Genomic DNA, 18,088 nt, shown 5'->3' with positions numbered 1-18,088 from the left:
AAGCATAGCGACATCTCTTGGGTTTTCTATTCCTATATGTGGCCACTTTGATGAGAATCTGCCAGTTTTGGTTAGTAACGAGTTAAGGATGTTTCTATCTGGTATTGTGTTTCTACTCTTGAGTTTGTTGGAAGGCTTCCTAGTACATGCAAATGAGAGATTGAGAAGTGAGAACAACCTCTATTGGATTAGGTACCTTTCCTTAATGAAGAATGTTGTTTCTGTGATTCCAAATTGACCACAGAATGGGGAATAGAGATTGTAGATAACTCATTCTGTTTTGCTCCATAGATCTGCTTGTGATGATACAATTTAAAATCCATTGTTTTGCTATGTTGTGATTTAGATCAAATGTCCTAATCTCGAGAATAGAGTCATGCCAAACAACTCTTGCAAAAGGACATTGTAAGAAGAGATGAGTTATGGTTTCCTCTTCTTCATCACACATCAGGCATCTGTTAGAGGCTGGAATACCTCTTTTATTGAGGTTTGCAAAGACGGGGAGATTATCATGCAAAGTTTTCCAAATGAAAGTGAGAATTTTCAAAGGTAGCTTAACTTTCCAAATCAGCAAACACCAAAGGGACTCCGATTTCTCCTATTTGTGTGGTTCACATGTTGGTGGATTAGAGAATATGCTTTACCAGCTTTATATTCTCCTAAGTTAGGGTGCTTCCATAGGAGCTTATTTGCATTGCCATCAGTCTTGGCGATTGGAATTTGTTAGGAATATTACACAAAGTAATAATGGAAGAACAATGTTAACACAAAAGACAAATAGAAAATAGATAATTTGGAGGCACTATATCGTTTTCCTTAGACAATATTTGCCCCCCACACTTCTGTGCTAAACGGTTATCGCAAATTTGTCCTTATGATATAACCAATATGTTAGGTTCTACAGATAGCAATTTTGGAGAATGACCATAGGATTTCTTATGTTTCTCTTTAACTTATTATTTTGTGGAGTCAGTTATTTTTTAAGTGAACATAAGTCTCTATTTATACCCATATGGTTATATTTCATCAAAAGGCACGTATGGAGAGTTAAAATGTTTCATAAAATCATTAACAAACTTGAAACCTCTTCAACCTTTCTGAACAGTCACCATAAAATTCTGTAGAAAATCCTATTTTGAACATAAGTCTCTATTTATACCCATATGGTTATATTTCATCAAAAGGCACATATGGAGAGTTAAAATGTTTCATAAAATCATTAACAGACTTGAAACCTCTTCAACCTTTCTGAACAGTCACCATAAAATTCTGTAGAAAATCCTATTTTGAAAGTTACTTTCGATTGATCGAGTGCACTTTTCAATTGGTTGAACGAGAATCGAACAGCAATCGAGTCATCCAGAGACTCCAGGATTATTTTCTCACCATTTTGATTGATCGAGCCAAAGTTTCGACCAATCGAAAATGCTGAATTTTGAATTTTCACTTAGAAAATTTCAAAACTTGAATTTTCACTTTATGAAACCATATTCTCTAAACTCAAACATTATTATTACAACTTATCCATGTATATACCTATATATGCAAAAAAATTTGCATGATTTCCTTACAAATGGGATATTGGTATAGTTTCCTGACTAGATTATATTTCCGGGATTTTGTACTGATCTCAATGAGGTTAGCCACAATACCATTAAGAAGATTATTCTCACTTAGGGAATGGCTTGGACAATGAAACCAATCTAGGTGAGTAAGAGGGATTTGGTGACTGGAACCTATCAACCAACAACCTTGATGTAAGGAAGCAAACTATGGCGCTGTAATCTTTTTCCAAATCCAAGAGTGATGTGGTTTTGGCTTATAGTCTTGCAAAGGACATCTAGGAAAGTATTTGGCTTTGAAGGTCCTAGCCAGCAAGGAAATTGGATTATTTTGGATTCTCTAATATTGCTTAGAAATCATTGCTTGATTAATAAGATTGAATTCTTTATCCCTTAGGTCTATAAGGAAATGTGTACTCTTAGTATTGACATTTTTTTAGCTTCTAATTATGAAAAAAGCTAAAATTTGCTATATGATAAATAAATTATTGATTGTTCTAAAAGTTTAAGTTTTTTTTTAAAAATTGAGAATTTCATTTATACAATATTCGAATAGTAACAAAGAAATAATAATTAAATGAAATCAGTAAGAGGCTTGATATAAAGTTTTTCTTCAATAACAAACCAACTAAAATAACAAAGTAACTAAAGAGGCAACATCTTAAAAAAAGAAAAATAAAATGGGTATCTTTGGAACCAACTAATTTCCCACTCTTTGTTTGAGAAATTAGCAAATACTTCAAATATTCGAATAGTAACAAAGAAATAATAATTAAATGAAATCAGTAAGAGGCTTGATATAAAGTTTTTCTTCAATAACAAACCAACTAAAATAACAAACTAACTAAAGAGGCAACACTATCTTAAAAAAAGAAAAAGAAAATGGGTATCTTTGGAACCAACTAATTTCCCACTCTTTGTTTGAGGAATTAGCAAATACTTCAAATATATTACTTTTTCAGTTAAATCTAATGCAATTACAATTATTATAAATGCAATTTAAGAAAATAACAGTGTAATCCTCAACTTTTTCTTCAAAATTTTGTTAAATTTAATTGAAAAGGTAACAAATTGGGGGTATTTGCTTATTTTCCAAACATAAAAAAGGAAACAGGTTGGTTTCAAAGTTGAATGTGGGAATTGTGAACCACTCCAAAAAATGCTTTTTCCAAAAAAAAAAAAAAAAAAAAAAAAAAAAAACCCTAAAGAGGCAGATGTCCTTTGGCCACATTGGCTCCATTTGTGTTCACTAGCCACGAGAATTGAGTCCAAATTATTTTACGCAAACACAATGATGATGACGAGAGAAAGAATTTAAATTATTTATAGGTGTGAGATCTGATTTATGATCCTTCATTTGGCATCCACCAACTATTTTAATTGTTTCCAGTTTGATGAACCAGAACCAATGTATTTTGTTATCTTGATTTTGAGCATTCTAGTAAACATAATAAAATCAACATAAAATAAAGTAACAAGAACAAATGCATTTTAATACATATTCAACATATAAAACTGTCCAATAAACTCTCCATTAAAAACACTCACCTGAGCTACAAGATTTTTCGTTAAAAGAAATTATTCACTTTTACGGAATCCTACCATGTGTTTCACAAAAGAACTCACATCCCTTGTAAGAGAAAGAAAATCATTCGGTAAGAGTGAATAATTCTCATTTGGACTGACACAATTGATTATGAAAGTTACACCCAAAAAAAAAAAAAAAAAAAACCAAACCAAAAAGGAAAGCATGTACAGCCAAGGCTTTGCTAAGAATCTGGATTCAAATGTCAAATCAAAGTTTGCATTGCTAACCAAACAGAATCATCGTGATTTCAAATCAAAAAACCAAAAAAAAAGGTTTCCAAATTAAGTATCTTACCAAACTTTCCTAATTTTCCTCAACTTTCAAGTGAAACAAACACAAAACAAAACAGCCATCAGTGCCAAAAATTCAAAGTCAACCCATCCATCCACCACCGTCAGATCTCACACTCTCACAATCCACATCAACGGTTACCAAACTCCCAAAACCAAAACACCACGTCACAGATTTGACATTCCCTACGTTAAAAATACAACAACAACTTTGAACTTTCTACGTGAAAATAAGCCACAGCCATATAAAACCCTCTCTCACATTTCCATTCAAAACCCTCATGCATTTTTTGCACTTGCCTCTCTTCCTTTCACTCTCCGAGAACCAAGGCAAAGCCAACCGGTACTCTCTCTTTCTTTGTGTCTGACTTGGTCGGTTTTTCTATATGTGTTAGTGTCTAAAAAAGTGTTAGTGGTTTTTGTGTGTTTCTGTGAACTATCTATGGTTGGCTGTGTTTGTTTTAAGGATAGCTGGAGTTTCGGGTTGTTATAGGTTGTTGTTATAATTTTTTTTTTTGATTGTAAACTAGGAAAAGGGTATTCAGATCTCTCCCTTTTTGCTTCTGGGTTTTCTCTGATCTGTTTCATTCTGTCTTCCTGCTTTTGTTTTTTGGCTTTGGATATCATTTCTGCAGGTTGGTTTTGATTAGATCCATGTATGATTGATGGTTGATTTTGTTATGTGAATCTGAGGCTCATTGTTTAGATTTTAGATTTGGGTTTGAATTGATTAATTGAGATTGATGTTGTTTTTTTTTTTTTTATAAAAAAAATTCAAACTTTGATTGGTTTTTCTTTTTCTTTTCTAATGGGTTGTTTGGAAAATATTAATTGGTTAATCATTAATTGTTAAATGTACGTTAATTTCTACAATGTAGATCTGGGGTGTGATGGGTACGATGTATTTTAACTTGTTAGATGGTCTAGATGGGCATTTTTTATTAATTAAAAATGAATTATGGTGGTAAATCTGAGCAGGGAAATGCTGTTATTTAAATTTTCATTGGCTTAAGTATTGAGCAGGCATATAAACTAATAAGAATAAGTGATCGTGTTGAATATTGGTGTTAGAACTAGAAGTGGTAGACTGATTCAGTCAGGTAGTGAAGTCACTAAGAGAACTCACTCTTGTATAGCAATTGTTTTTGAGATTAGTTCTGTTTGATTCTGTTTTTCAAGGTGGGAGTTATTGTCCATTTCAATTGATTGTGAGCGAATAAAACTGGATTTTGGATTTTTTTTTGTTTTTTTCCGATTAGTTAAGATGTCAGACTTGCACAAAAATGAAAAATCAGCTTGATGTTATTTTTTCATTGAGCTAATTCATCATGACTGTATACAGTTTCCTGTTCAGAACACACTGCCACCTGATTTTTTCTGGACCTTTGTGGTGTTTTTAGGCTCATAAATTTTTTGATCAATGGTCGTTTTTTGCATTTCTGTGAGTTTACAATTGTAAACACATTGCACTTTTGCTATCAATAAAACTTTTATTACTTATCAAAAAAAAAAAAGAGGTACAAGATTCAGTGTGTAGAACTTTGATGTTATCTTTCATTGATCTATCTGTACACTGATTGAACCATTTTGTGGTCTGTAACTATCTCAATCATTCTGGATAGTTATTGTTTTCTTATGTTGGTCCTCTCTGACCTCTATGTGTTGAAATGGGTTGCAGAGGTTTTAACTGCTAGAAGTGATGGCTATGGCTGATAGGCACCAGCACCCAACTGTCATGCAAAAGTTTGCTGGCCAGCTCCATCACAGCTCCAGCGTTTCCCAAGATGTTCAAAACCGCTTTCAAAGTCCTGCTTTGTACAAGAGAAATTTTGCATATGGAAATTACTCCAATGCAGGATTGCAAAGTCCCATGACTCAGTCATGCCGAGCTACACAGGATTTGTCATTGCTTGCCTCACCTGTGTTTGTCCAAGCCCCAAAAGAGAAAGGCTTTTCTGGCTTTGTTATTGATTTTCTTATGGGTGGAGTTTCTGCTGCTGTGTCCAAAACCGCTGCTGCTCCAATTGAGCGTGTGAAGCTCTTGATCCAGAACCAGGATGAGATGATCAAGACTGGTCGGCTATCTGAACCCTACAAGGGAATTCTAGATTGTTTCAAGCGAACAATGAAAGACGAGGGCGTTGTAGCATTGTGGAGAGGGAACACAGCTAATGTCATCCGCTATTTCCCCACACAGGTTTGCCTTTTCTTATGTTGCTAGCATTTCAATTTAGCAGTAACTTTTATTGCAGTACGTGTGTTTATTTAATTAGTTTTTAATTTCTCCCCCAGGCCTTGAACTTTGCTTTTAAAGATTACTTTAAGAGGCTGTTCAACTTCAAGAAAGACAAGGATGGCTACTGGAAATGGTTTGCAGGTAACTTGGGTTCTGGTGGTGCTGCTGGTGCCTCTTCCCTGCTCTTTGTCTACTCTTTGGATTATGCTCGAACCCGTCTTGCAAATGATGCTAAGGCTGCAAAGAAGGGAGGAGAGAGGCAATTCAATGGCATGATCGATGTCTACAGGAAGACTCTCCAATCGGATGGTATTGCTGGCCTTTACCGTGGCTTCAACATTTCTTGTGTTGGCATCATTGTTTACCGTGGTTTATACTTCGGAATGTATGACTCATTGAAGCCGGTGCTCCTGACTGGAAAGATGCAGGTTAGTGAGTTAGTTGGGGGATTCATTTTATTTATAATTATGATATGATATGATGATTCTGTTGGTGATTTTAATACTTACATAGCATGGATATATCCATAATTAACACCATCACTGATAATTTAGGCTTATTGACATGTTTCTAAATTTTGGAATTAAGAATAACTTGTGGTGTTTTTTAGGCTTAGTTCTTTATGTTCTGTGCTTCGACTAAGCAATGTTCAATATTGCAACTCTTTTACCATAAATGAATCATGTTTTTCTATCTCAAGTTTACAATGAATTGTTAGATTTGTGGAGAGCAGTTGATCTCATATATATCTTCTGGATGATTTCAGGATAGTTTCTTTGCTAGCTTTGCTCTTGGTTGGCTCATCACAAATGGTGCTGGCCTTGCCTCGTATCCAATTGATACAGTCCGGAGAAGAATGATGATGACATCTGGTGAGGCTGTCAAGTACAAGAGCTCCCTCGATGCATTCTCTCAAATCCTTAAGAATGAGGGTGCCAAATCTCTCTTTAAGGGAGCTGGTGCAAATATCCTCCGTGCCATTGCTGGTGCTGGTGTGCTTGCAGGTTATGACAAGCTTCAGTTAATCGTGTTTGGTAAGAAGTATGGCTCAGGTGGCGCCTAATTAAGATGAACAAAGAGACATCTCCACTCCCATATAACTATAGATGTTGATGAAAATCTTTTTGAATTCTGCTTTTCATGAATTTATTCTTTATTCAATTGAATAACTTAGTTTAGAGGACTTTCGCTACGAAAAAATTGTTTCCTTCTTGAAGGATTTTTGTTCTCCCATAATCTTCGATTATCATTCAAAGCAGTTGCAATTTCACTTTGTTGGATTATTGATTCATAAGCAATTTTAAGTATCGCCTTTTGAATTTTACCACATCTTTAGAATTTCGTAAGAGCTTTGCTATGTTGTGGATCATTCTTTTCTTTTACTTGAGACTTGAGATAGAAAGCAGGTTTGATGAAAGCTATAAATAAGATATTCAGCTGAAATTAGTTGCTTTGCTGTGGTATTTAAACCGGCCTTGTTTGAACCTTGTTGTTAAGGTTTTTGATATTATTAACAAAATGACAGAATTTGGCTACAATTTCTCTCAATACCTAATGTCTATTTATTAAATGTGAATATTGATAAATCCATCATTGAATTACATTTTCTTTTTATATATTTCATACTTGTAAAATTTCTTGAAGATTAAAGATCTATAACTATTCCATCATTCAAATGTTTTGATTTCAAGTTTTTATACTCTAATATTATGCATAAAAAATAAGTTTATTGATCGAATAGTAAATAACATTCGATTTATACAAAATATGACATACATGTTAAGAACATAAAGAACATGCAATGAAACAGTTATATATTTAAAATTATGCAAAGATGTTAACCAAACTTTATCCTCAACAAAATGGAAGTAAGGTGATGATGGTTTTATCTTACAACTAAACCATACAGCCTTTGGTAGGAGTGAGATTGGAGGTTTTGTGGATTGTGATAGGTATAGTTTAACTACAAAATGACACCAAAAAAAAAAAAAAACACATTACGTTCCATCGTTTCATGTACAATGTGGAGATTCACAAAGCAGATTAGAGAGGAACAATTTCCATGGAAGGTTTACCAAGTCCTAATACTTTTTTTTTTTTTTTTTTTTGAATCACTAATCCCTAAGACTTCATCCTCAGAGTCAGCGGATGATTACTATCCATTACAAAAAGTATTGGGTCGTTTTTCAAAATTTAAGCCTCTATTTCTAATGCTCAGAAGAATTTGTGAAGTAAATCTCTTTTGGTGGTTGCAAGAAAGTATAAAACATATGCAAATTAATTTAATAAAAGAAATGACCTTTTTTTTTTTTTTTGTTAGTCCAGGATCCTGGTATATAACTATATATGTTGGCCAAGAGTTGATATTGTATTATACTCCAAACCTGGAAATTTTAATTTTGTTTGATAAATCTCTCTCTCTCTCTCTCTCTCTCTCTCTCTCTCACATTAACAATTGATTGGAATCACGCCTCATGTAGCAGAGGTCACTAGTTTGAATATATCTTCTCTCCATCCCTTGAGCCAAAACTTAAAAAAAAAAAATGTATCTTCCTTCATAATTATTATGAACAAATCTTTTATTTAAAACTTTAAAATTATCTCAATTGCATTCACTTTAATTGAAATAAAAATTTCCAAAATATGTATATATATTTTTTGCCTTTCTTCCGCTCAATAAAACAAATTTTAATAAATTTTTCAGTCAGCCTAATGACTTAAATATGAATTTGAATTTTTAAGTCTTTACAAGAAAATATAATTTAAAAAAATTCCTTAAGGGAACAAACAACCATTCACAAAGGCACAAAACTATGGTCCACTCCATATATTTAGCTATGAAAAGCTTCTAGCTTATTCACCTACATTTTTCTTTTCCTATTATCCTAACGAGTAATAATGTTATAGTTACAAACTATTTTATAATATTTTTACAAAATATTGATGTAACTAAATTTTTATTGGTTTTTATCTAGATTCATCATTGTAAGGATACGATTTGTAACGACTCAAAATGATACTGGGTTCGCACGTAAATAGGCCCAAACAATATAATTTGTAGAACGTGGGTTTGAAAGGATAGGCCTTGGTCACAAGACAGTGGTTTTCCGTGGTGTTCATACATAATTAAATCGTGTTCGTTCTAGGAGTCTTTCTCCTGGAGGCGGGCTGGGAGGCTTTGGTTTTTGGCCATTTTTCCCAGCCCCTTTTTTGGTGCATTAACCTTCACATTATATAGCCATTCTTGGTTGATCTTAGCCCTCCACTTGTTAATCAGGCAGATGCATACTTTTGTACCCGTCCCATCAGCTGTCCCTCCTTACTTTTTGTTAGTTGAGATGATCGAAGTCATCCTGTCCAGGCGTCTTTTCTCATTAACATGGTCAGGACGCTGGCGGGTGCATTTAATGCGGAGGGGACGTATTTACCCTGAACCAGTTTTGCACTGTACCCCCACGTGGGTCCCATTCTACTCGTATCTCCTTTAGGGGGCTTTTTGGGGGCAGCCATCATCGAGACGTTACTCTTCCCCTTGAAGTCCTAGAATGCCGAGGACAGGGTCATCCTCGGCTGTTCCACTCGACACTTTGGCCTTTCCCGATTCGTCCTCGGCAAATACCCTCCTCGGCACGGGCCCCGGGCCCTAATAGAGCGTAGGCCGGATTATAAGTTCCCTGGCCCCACAATCATTAATATCATTTTTTCATTTACTAATAACTACTCATCATATCAATAATTTGTAAAAATTTTTGGAAAAGAATTTGTATCTAGCATTATTCATTAGAGCATTTGTATCAGATGTGGTAAATGTGCCAAATGCCAAATATTTGGCACATTTGCCACACCAAACACAAAAATGGAGGTTTATCAGATGTTCCAAATTCCAAAAATTATACAACACGGCTACAGTACCGTCTTAAATATGAGACGGTACGGACAGATGTTGCAAAATTTTTTTATAGTTTTTTATTCTCTTTTCTCTCTCCTCTCTCTTCATTTTTTTCTTTTCTCTTCTCTCTCATCGGTTCCCTCTCTCTTCTCTTTGTATTATCTCTGTACTCATCTTTCAGGATCTTCAACCAGTCCGGGATGTTCACTGACAGCGACGATGGCGTAACTCCGACGACGACAGTGCGCTCCGCCGGCGAGGGCTTGGAGGACAGCTTCTTGGAAACGCACGCCAATCTCTCTCACCCTCTGAAGCCGCCACCGCCGATCTCGCCTAGCCACCATCAATATCTCAGCCATGCTCGATCTCGCCAATCTCACTCACGGGCCGATCTCACCCCGAGGCCGCCGTCGATCTCACCCTCTTCCCTCTCCTCTCTGTTTGCCTTTCACTTTGCCCTTCTCTGATATTGGTGAGTAATTGTGGTGGTTGGTTTGCAGTAGAGGTGGGTTGTAGTGGTGGTGATGGTGGGTATTTGTGTTTGTTTTTTAAATTGTAGGAGGTAGGTAGTGGTTCAGTTAATCTGGGTGGTGGTGGGCTGTGGGCTGTGGGCTATGAGCGGTGACAGTGGCAGTGGTGGTGGGCTATGGGGGTGATGGTCGATGGTGGCTATCGGTGTTGTTGCCACAGTGGATATTTGTGGCCGGTGGTTGTGCCGTTGATGTTGTTGCTGTTGTTGAGGATAATGGGGGAGGGGATAATATATTATTTTAATGTGTAGTAAATATTATTTTAATGTATAGAATTGTATGATAAAACATCTGATAAATGAGATATTGTAAAATGATGTGATAAAATAATAAAATAGGTATTTAGCATGACAAAATGACATAATTTTTGTCACATCTACTGTGGATACTCTTATAGATCATTATTTTCTTTTCACTATCCATAAGTCATAGCCAGTCACATAAAATTAATAAATAATTTTTTTTTGACTTATTGCAACAAAATATTCGACTTTACATCTATAACACTTGACGTAATATAAACTTTTTGGTAACAAAATCGATCTTTTTTCCCGCCAAAACAACAATGCAACACAGAAATGAACACACTTAGATCTCTACGTTTATTCCCAAACCCAAACCCAAACCCAAACCCACTCTCACTCTCTTCTTCTTCTTTGCTTCACGCTCGCTCGCTCTCACTCCACAAGGAAAGAAGAAGACCCACAAACTGGAACACAACCCACACTCTTGTCCAAACAAACCCACTCCTCTCTCTCTTAGAACGATGCAAATCCTTGTCCCAGTTGAAGCAAATCCAAGCCCAAATGACTCTCACAGGCCTTTCATCAAACAGCTTCGCCTCAAGCCGGCTTATCGCCTTTTGCGCCATCTCTGAGTGGCGGAACCTTGGCTATTGCTCTCAGATTTTGTATAATTCGAATAACCCAAATGTTTTCTCTTGGAATGTTGCCATTAGAGGGTACTCTGAGAGTGAAAATATGGAAGAAGGGGTTGTTTTGTACAAGAGAATGTTGAGGGATGGTGGGTCTTCGAGGCCGGATAATTATACTCATACTTATTTGCTTAAAGTTTGTGCTGGTTTGTCGTGGAAGTTGATGGGGGATGAGATTGTTGGGCATGTGTTGCAGATGGGTTTTGATTCGTATATGTATGTGCACAATGCTGTGATTCATATGTTGGTTTCGTGCGGAGAATTGATCAAGGCACGTAAGGTGTTCGATGAAAGTTGTGTGAGAGATTTGGTTTCTTGGAATTCTTTGATTAATGGGTATGTTAGACGTGGGTTAGCATGTGAGGCATTGGGAATTTATCGAGAAATGGAAGTGGAGAGAGTGAAGGCCGATGAGGTTACGATGATTGGGGTGGTTTCTTCTTGTGCCCAGCTTGGGGATTTGAATTGTGGGAGAGAATTTCATCAGTATATTGACGAAAATAAGTTGGAGTTGACAGTTCCACTTTCTAATGCCCTTATGGACATGTATGCCAAGTGTGGAAATCTTGAGGAGGCACAAGCAATATTTGATAGTACGGAGAATAGAACAATTGTTTCTTGGACTACAATGATTATGGGATATGCCAAACTTGGGTTTCTGGGTATTGCACGGAAGCTTTTTTACGAGCAGCCAGAAAAGAGTGTTATTTCATGGAATGCAATTATTGGTGGTTATGTCCAAGCCAAACACAGTAAGGAGGCTTTGGCTTTGTTTCATGAAATGCAGGCTAGTGATATTAAGCCTGATGAGGTGACTATGGTTAACTGCTTATCTGCATGCTCACAACTTGGAGCAATTGATGTTGGCATATGGATCCACCGTTACATCGAAAAACATAATATTTTTCTAAATGTTGCCTTAGGAACTGCTCTAGTTGACATGTATGCCAAGTGTGGGAACATCACAAAGGCTCTCCAGGTTTTCCGAGAGATGCCACAGAGAAATTCACTGACTTGGACAGCTGTTATTTGTGGCTTAGCCCTTCATGGGAAGGCACATGATGCCCTATCTTACTTCTTGATGATGATAGATAGTGGGTTGGTGCCAGATGAGATCACCTTTATTGGGGTCTTATCTGCTTGTTGTCATGGAGGTTTGGTTGAAGAGGGCCGTAAATATTTTGCTCAAATGAGCTTCAAATTCAATATTTTCCCCAAGCTCAAACACTACTCCTGCATGGTGGACCTTCTAGGTAGAGCTGGTCATTTGGAAGAGGCGGAAGAGCTGATTAAATGCATGCCAATGGAGGCAGATGCTGTGCTTTGGGGTGCATTGTTCTTTGCTTGTCGTATTCATGGAAATGTAACAATGGGAGAAAGGGCAGCTTTGAAGCTTCTTGAGTTGGATCCTGGTGACAGTGGAATATATGTTTTGCTTGCAAATATGTATGGGGATGCAAATATGTGGGAGGAGGCTAAGAAGGTAAGGAAGATGATGGTGGAGAGAGGAGTAGAGAAGACTCCAGGTTGTAGCTCAATTGAGGTGAATGGCATTGTGTATGAGTTTATTGTTCGGGATAAATCACACCCTCAATCTGAACAAATTTATGAATGTTTAGTGCAGTTAACAAGACAATCAGAGCTCGTATATCCAATATACTTGTAATTAGAAACAAGTAGTGCTGAATTTAGCAAGCAAGAGGCGAGGAGAGAGGAGAGTAGATGATGGATCTGATGGAAGTTGATATGTTGGTACTGAAAATTGTTCATGAGCCATATTGTAAGAAAAACCTAATGGTCGGTTTTCAGAAGGTAGCTTGTGAGCTCCATCTCAGTTCCATTCTTTTTGTAAGTGTCTAACTCACTGCAAAGGCTTTGCAAAGCTTGCATTTTATCAAGGTGGTAGAATGTTGGTTAAATGATTAAATTATCATTTCCTAATAGCTTAAGCTTTAGGGATCAAGTTGTAGTTTATCAAGAGGCATTGAACATTTGGAAAAATATTCTGTTAAGATTTCACTTCTGTGAAGTACACATGCTAAGCTGTCCTTTAGTGGTTTCAGCTCATTACCTGTTATTCCCAGACTCCTAAGAAAAAGGCTTTGCCATTTTTCTCTGGCAGGGCAGCTGCTCTGATTTATTGTGCAAAGCTTGTGTTTTGAAACCAGGAAGATTGGCTGGTTGACTATCTGAACCTAAAATGGATGGGATATATACCAGGATGTTCTTTGTCAAACTCCAACTCAGGTCCACTAAATCCTTTATCCTTTGGAATTTATTTGTTATCTCCATTTCATCCATATATTTTGGGCTTATTATTGTTTGCATTCTTCCCTAGGTCTTGGTCATTACATGTCAGGAGGAGTAATTCAAGAAGCTGGAATTTCATGAAAGATCAGTATCTAAAGCCAAAGGATTCGAAATGAGGAAATCTGCTTAGATAGGGGTAGCCTCTATTGATGAAAAGATGAGGGTAAGTCACGTCAAATAGTTTGGTCATGTGCAGAGGGGATCAATTAATACATTGGTAAGAAAGAGTGAGTTGATTCAAGTAAAGGAAATGGAAAAAGGTAGAGGATGACCAAAAATAACCTTAGTGGAAGTAGTTATAAAGGACATATCAATTAAAGAAGTTACAAAAACTATGACTTTGGATAGAATAGAATAGAGAAAAAGAATATATGCAACCGACCTTGACTATCTTGTTGAGGATCCTTAGGCCATAGCTGCCCCCAAAAAATATGGGATTAACGCTTTGTTGTTGTTGTATTAGTAATTTAGTATCTAAAGCCAAATCAAGGTATATTTGTTGTGACATTTGAATGATCATAGAAAATGGAGGTCTTGTGTAAATGGTTTGGTAGTGTTCATGCACATGGTTGTACTGCTTTTGAATCTTACTGTCTCTCCCAAAACCAGTAGGTGACACAAAGGTGTAAATAGGTGTTGTGAATGTAATGGATTGATTGAAATCTGCAACAAGATAAAAGTTCCAAACTGTTGGTGTTGCAGGTCTTTACCATGAATTCAATCAACCGTCAATATCTGTATCTTCTATTTATTAGTCTTCTGAGTGGGTCTGAAAGGAGCTTATTATCTGACGGGTTAAGGCCCAGCAATAAATGCTATCTTGTTGGGCTTGCAAAAAAGGAACAAAGAGTCCAACTTAACCCCAATTGGTTGGACCATCGGCTCAATCTCCCTCATTGGCCCATGAAGCCCAAATCCATGTCATTCCCCATTCCACTCCCTCCAAGTCCTTTTTGCTATGATCCCTGAGTGTTGCGGATTACTTGGTTAGTATTAAGTTGGTAAAAGAGTATGGAAAAGTTGTTTTAAAAATTATGTGAAAACATACTATTGGTCCCTAAAATTTTAATCAAGTTCTGTTTTAGTCCTTGAAATTTGGAATTTCTTTTTTTATCCTAAAAAATTATAACCTTTTGTGTGGCTTTATGGAATTTTTTCCCATGTAAGCAAGAATTTTAACCATAAAGTTTCGGAAGGACTAACTTGTTATGTTTACAAGTTTTGAGGATTAAAAATGAACTTCGTATTTTAAGTACTAAAATAGATCCTAACCCAAATTTTAACCAACTTATTTTTTTGCCTAAAATTATCTTGGAGTGACATATCTTAATCTCTTTTTTTTTTTTTTTTAAGTCCTTGAAGATTTCGTTTTTCATGTTTTCTCTTATGAAAAAAATTATTAATAAGCTTTTGTGTTGAATAATCATTATAGAGATGTAGTTGTGAATTTGATTCAATAGATTGACATATATGGCCATGTAACTATTCCCTTTACTGGAGCATATAGTTGTTTGGTTTGATTGTTTTCATTCGTAGGAATATCCTTTAACTTATTTTATTGGAGCATATTGTTGTTTGGTTTGATTGTTTTGATTTGTAGGAATATCCTTTAACTTATTTTAGACAACTCATAAAACCACCAACGGATATTATTTAAGCAAGTTAAATGACTTACTAAATAAGCCATGTGACTAAAAATACATATGAATAATTTTATCAATCATCACGAAATAGGTTGGAAAAATTTTCTTTCAAATTAGTTTGAAGATAAACTTTTTTATTTTGATTGAGCATGATAAGCCTTTCTTTTCTTTTCGGGTGTGAGCTGATGTGGAGCATCCTTAATCCAAGACCAGCCATAAAAGCATACATCTTGAGCTCTAGCCTTTCGGCAAGAAAAAGGCATTTGAAGAAGAAAAAATTTGAAAGTTACTTGTAAGTTGTAACACACACACATTTATACATATATCACACTATTTCTTCTTAGCAGCAAATGCGGTCCTAAGCCCAAAATTGTATTTCTATTTAGCCATTAGGTGGATTTTCATTTTACAGACATAGAGCATTTCCAGTCTCCACCCCAATCAAATTGGGACTTTCTTAAAACTTATTTTTACGATAGGTTTCAATCAACCAAAAGTATGAAAGTTTCTTTAAACGAAAGACCAACAAGGCATCTAAAAGATGTGGACTTGTGTGTGTGTGTGTGTTTTGTTTTCTTCTATTCATGGTAAAGGCCAGCTGGTGTATTCGATTAAACAGTCTTGAATTTCTTTGGACCTAATTCAGCATAAATAGAATTTCTTTCGCCCAATATAACTTGCTTTATAGAATTCGATTGGCTTTAAATTTACAAAGACATTGTCTGTGGTGAAACTGAGCCTATCACATGCGATATGACGAGGAGGAGGGAGGATGTAACACTCATCATATGATAAAAGCAAATATTCTTTTTTGTACGTATTGTCGTATTTGGAAAAAGACAGTCTAAGGAAAAAATTTTTGTACCACAATTCTAATTTGATCAATTGTGAGGGATGACGAAAAAACGATTGGTTCATACAAAAGTAATCATTCATTGCTTACAATCGATTACTTCAACAAGTGACAACAAAAGTTATGATCCTTCGTCTCCCAGGTGGGTTACAATTTCCATTTCTAAGCCAACAACACCATTCAATTGTTGTGTTCCAAAAGCACCTAGCCACGCCCTCTTAACGTGTCATTGATCATCAGGGCTTGCCTATAAAGCCCTAAAGTATAGTAAAGTTGAAAGAAAAAAAAAATGAAAAAGAAGAAGAAGAGAAGTTAAGTTTAAAAGTGAATCCAATTACCCTCTAGGCCTCTCTACCTGCACAGCCTATGGGGGCAATGGAAGTGAAACAAGACCAAGTAAAAAACTTTTGGGTGTTGAAATTTAACACAGCCAACTGTGTTTGAGAGTCTGAGACACGTTTTCAGACAAAAAGAATGGGAGAGAATATTATGACACGTCCTTCACTTCCCTTGCACGCCAGGTTTTTGTTCCATTCTGATTACTCACTCATTCATGTCTCCTTCTTTAGCTTCTCTCTCTCTCCCACATGCATGCCTGACAGCCTTTGCTGTTCTTGCTTACTCCAATTTGTGATTGCATAAAACCCCATGGAAAAATTGGCATAAACCCAAAACAGAAGTCATCTAGTAGAGGTGATTGGGGGGAACAGAATTAAGGTGATTTTAAGCACCTTTTTATTTTGGTCAATTTGTAATCATATTGTCAGCAGTAATAGCAACATTTTTCATTGGTGAAGAGAGATTTTCTTAAACCTCTTCACCAATGATTGGTTCCCTTATCTTATTTTACTACCTATCTCTGCATTTTTAATGGGAGAGAGAGAGAATTGAACTTGCTTTACCAAGCATCACTGGTTTTTTTTTAATAGACTACAATATATAGATTTGATCATTGTAGTGTACTAGTGTCAGTGTCACCCATGAGTACTTTTACTATTGTAACATAAAAAAAGTATGAGCATGGTGGCTCGTGGGTTAAACTTAAGAGAGAGGGAGAATTTTTAAAAAAAAAAAAAAGTAAAAGTGAAAAGTTAATTATAAAAAAATTCTTCTACAAAGAAAAGTAAGAGTTACGAGAGGCAGATAGGTTTCATGATTAAGTAAAGTTTCAAATATTTAATTTAAAAATGTTCTTATTACATGTTTTGAGATCCATGGTCATACACAAACACACCTTCACTCCATTATAATCACCTTCCCTTCCAAGCAACATCTTTGAAAGGAAAATTTGTTACATAATCTATTGTATTTAAATAAAACTGTAAATACTTCATAGTATATATTTTGTTTTTTTACGCCCTCTCTTTCTATTTCATCTCTTGTCTACTATTTTTGTGAGTGTTAAAAAGAATGAAATGAAATGAAATTGATAGATCATGAAAGACTGAAATGGAATGTAAATAAAAACAATATATTTTATCTAATCTGTTCGAGAGTTTATAGAAGGTGTGAAGATAAAATAAATATATTATTTAATTATTATACCATTGACATTTTATTTGTTACAAAGATCCAACATTGGATAACGGATCATACGAACATTGAGAAGGAAGACCCATACTAATAATGGATTGAAAGAGATCAAAATGATTTTATTATTTTTAAATTCTTTTTTAGTAAGTGAGAAGCAAGAGTGAATGAAAATCTTTGTAAGTGTGAATATGAATGTTCGAATGTTATGAGGGAATAGAATATTGTAAAAAATCTCTTTCAATTTGTTTCATTTTCATTTCTTCTTCCCTTATAATTCCTTAGTATTAAGGCAAGAAATAGTAAATGAGGAAAGCTCTATTGAATTCGTGTCAAGTTTTTTTGTTCTTTTTTCTTTTAAGCCATAAATTAAGTATTTGATCTCATATTTGTTTTAAATTTCAATCATACACATCTCAACAACTAACGTATATCGGATATGAAAATACTTGAATCCTAGACCTTGAGAATTACTAGGCATATATTAAAAAAAAAAAGAAAGAAAAAAGAAAAAAAGAGAGGCTACAATAGGGATTTGAATGCATCCCAAATTTTTGCATGATGATGGAGTAGGTGGAAAAATTTCACCATCTAAATTCAATGCAATGGTAGAAAACCTAACCTATGGTACTCTGTTACTTTGTTTGCTACAATAGCCCTCCCTAACTTTTGGAAATATGTCATTATGAGACTTTATCCACAAGTAAGAATTCTTAAGCAACC

General features: G+C 35.4%; 2 protein-coding genes across 3 annotated transcripts; both read left to right on the top strand.

Annotated features, from left to right (window-relative positions):
• Positions 1 to 3,680: 3,680 nt before the first annotated feature.
• Positions 3,681 to 7,000, top strand: LOC126717762 (ADP,ATP carrier protein 1, mitochondrial-like). The gene is made up of 4 exons (XM_050419647.1): positions 3,681 to 3,783; positions 5,119 to 5,637; positions 5,733 to 6,104; positions 6,443 to 7,000. Exons 2-4 carry the CDS (start codon positions 5,140 to 5,142, stop codon positions 6,737 to 6,739), a joined length of 1,167 nt encoding a protein of 388 aa, XP_050275604.1. The 5' UTR covers positions 3,681 to 3,783; positions 5,119 to 5,139; the 3' UTR covers positions 6,740 to 7,000.
• Positions 7,001 to 10,657: 3,657 nt separating this feature from the next.
• LOC126717761 (pentatricopeptide repeat-containing protein At2g22410, mitochondrial) lies at positions 10,658 to 14,086 on the top strand. Of its 2 annotated transcripts, XM_050419632.1 has the most exons (3): positions 10,658 to 12,877; positions 13,152 to 13,276; positions 13,368 to 14,086. In XM_050419632.1, the coding sequence occupies exon 1, from the start codon at positions 10,674 to 10,676 to the stop codon at positions 12,693 to 12,695; it is 2,022 nt and encodes a 673-aa protein (XP_050275589.1). In that variant the 5' UTR covers positions 10,658 to 10,673; the 3' UTR covers positions 12,696 to 12,877; positions 13,152 to 13,276; positions 13,368 to 14,086. The 2 variants fall into 2 exon arrangements, with proteins under 2 accessions (XP_050275589.1, XP_050275577.1); XM_050419620.1 differs by having other exon boundaries at positions 10,658 to 13,276.
• Positions 14,087 to 18,088: the final 4,002 nt, after the last annotated feature.

This window comes from Quercus robur, chromosome 1 (genome assembly GCF_932294415.1).
Source record: "Quercus robur chromosome 1, dhQueRobu3.1, whole genome shotgun sequence".
In the NCBI taxonomy this organism is placed as follows: domain Eukaryota; kingdom Viridiplantae; phylum Streptophyta; class Magnoliopsida; order Fagales; family Fagaceae; genus Quercus; species Quercus robur.
The sequence above is the reverse complement of the archived record's forward strand: the minus strand, read 5'-3'. Positions and strand labels throughout refer to the sequence as shown.

What these genes read in the sequence shown, in the direction of transcription:
- LOC126717762 (XM_050419647.1), top strand. Translation starts at nt 5,140, where the DNA reads ATGGCTATGGCTGATAGGCACCAGCACCCAACTGTCATGCAAAAGTTT. An exon ending in TCCGCTATTTCCCCACACAG is followed by an intron (nt 5,638 to 5,732) that starts GTTTGCCTTTTC and finishes TTTCTCCCCCAG; the next exon opens with GCCTTGAACTTTGCTTTTAA. An exon ending in TCCTGACTGGAAAGATGCAG is followed by an intron (nt 6,105 to 6,442) that starts GTTAGTGAGTTA and finishes GGATGATTTCAG; the next exon opens with GATAGTTTCTTTGCTAGCTT.
- LOC126717761 (XM_050419632.1), top strand. Translation starts at nt 10,674, where the DNA reads ATGAACACACTTAGATCTCTACGTTTATTCCCAAACCCAAACCCAAAC.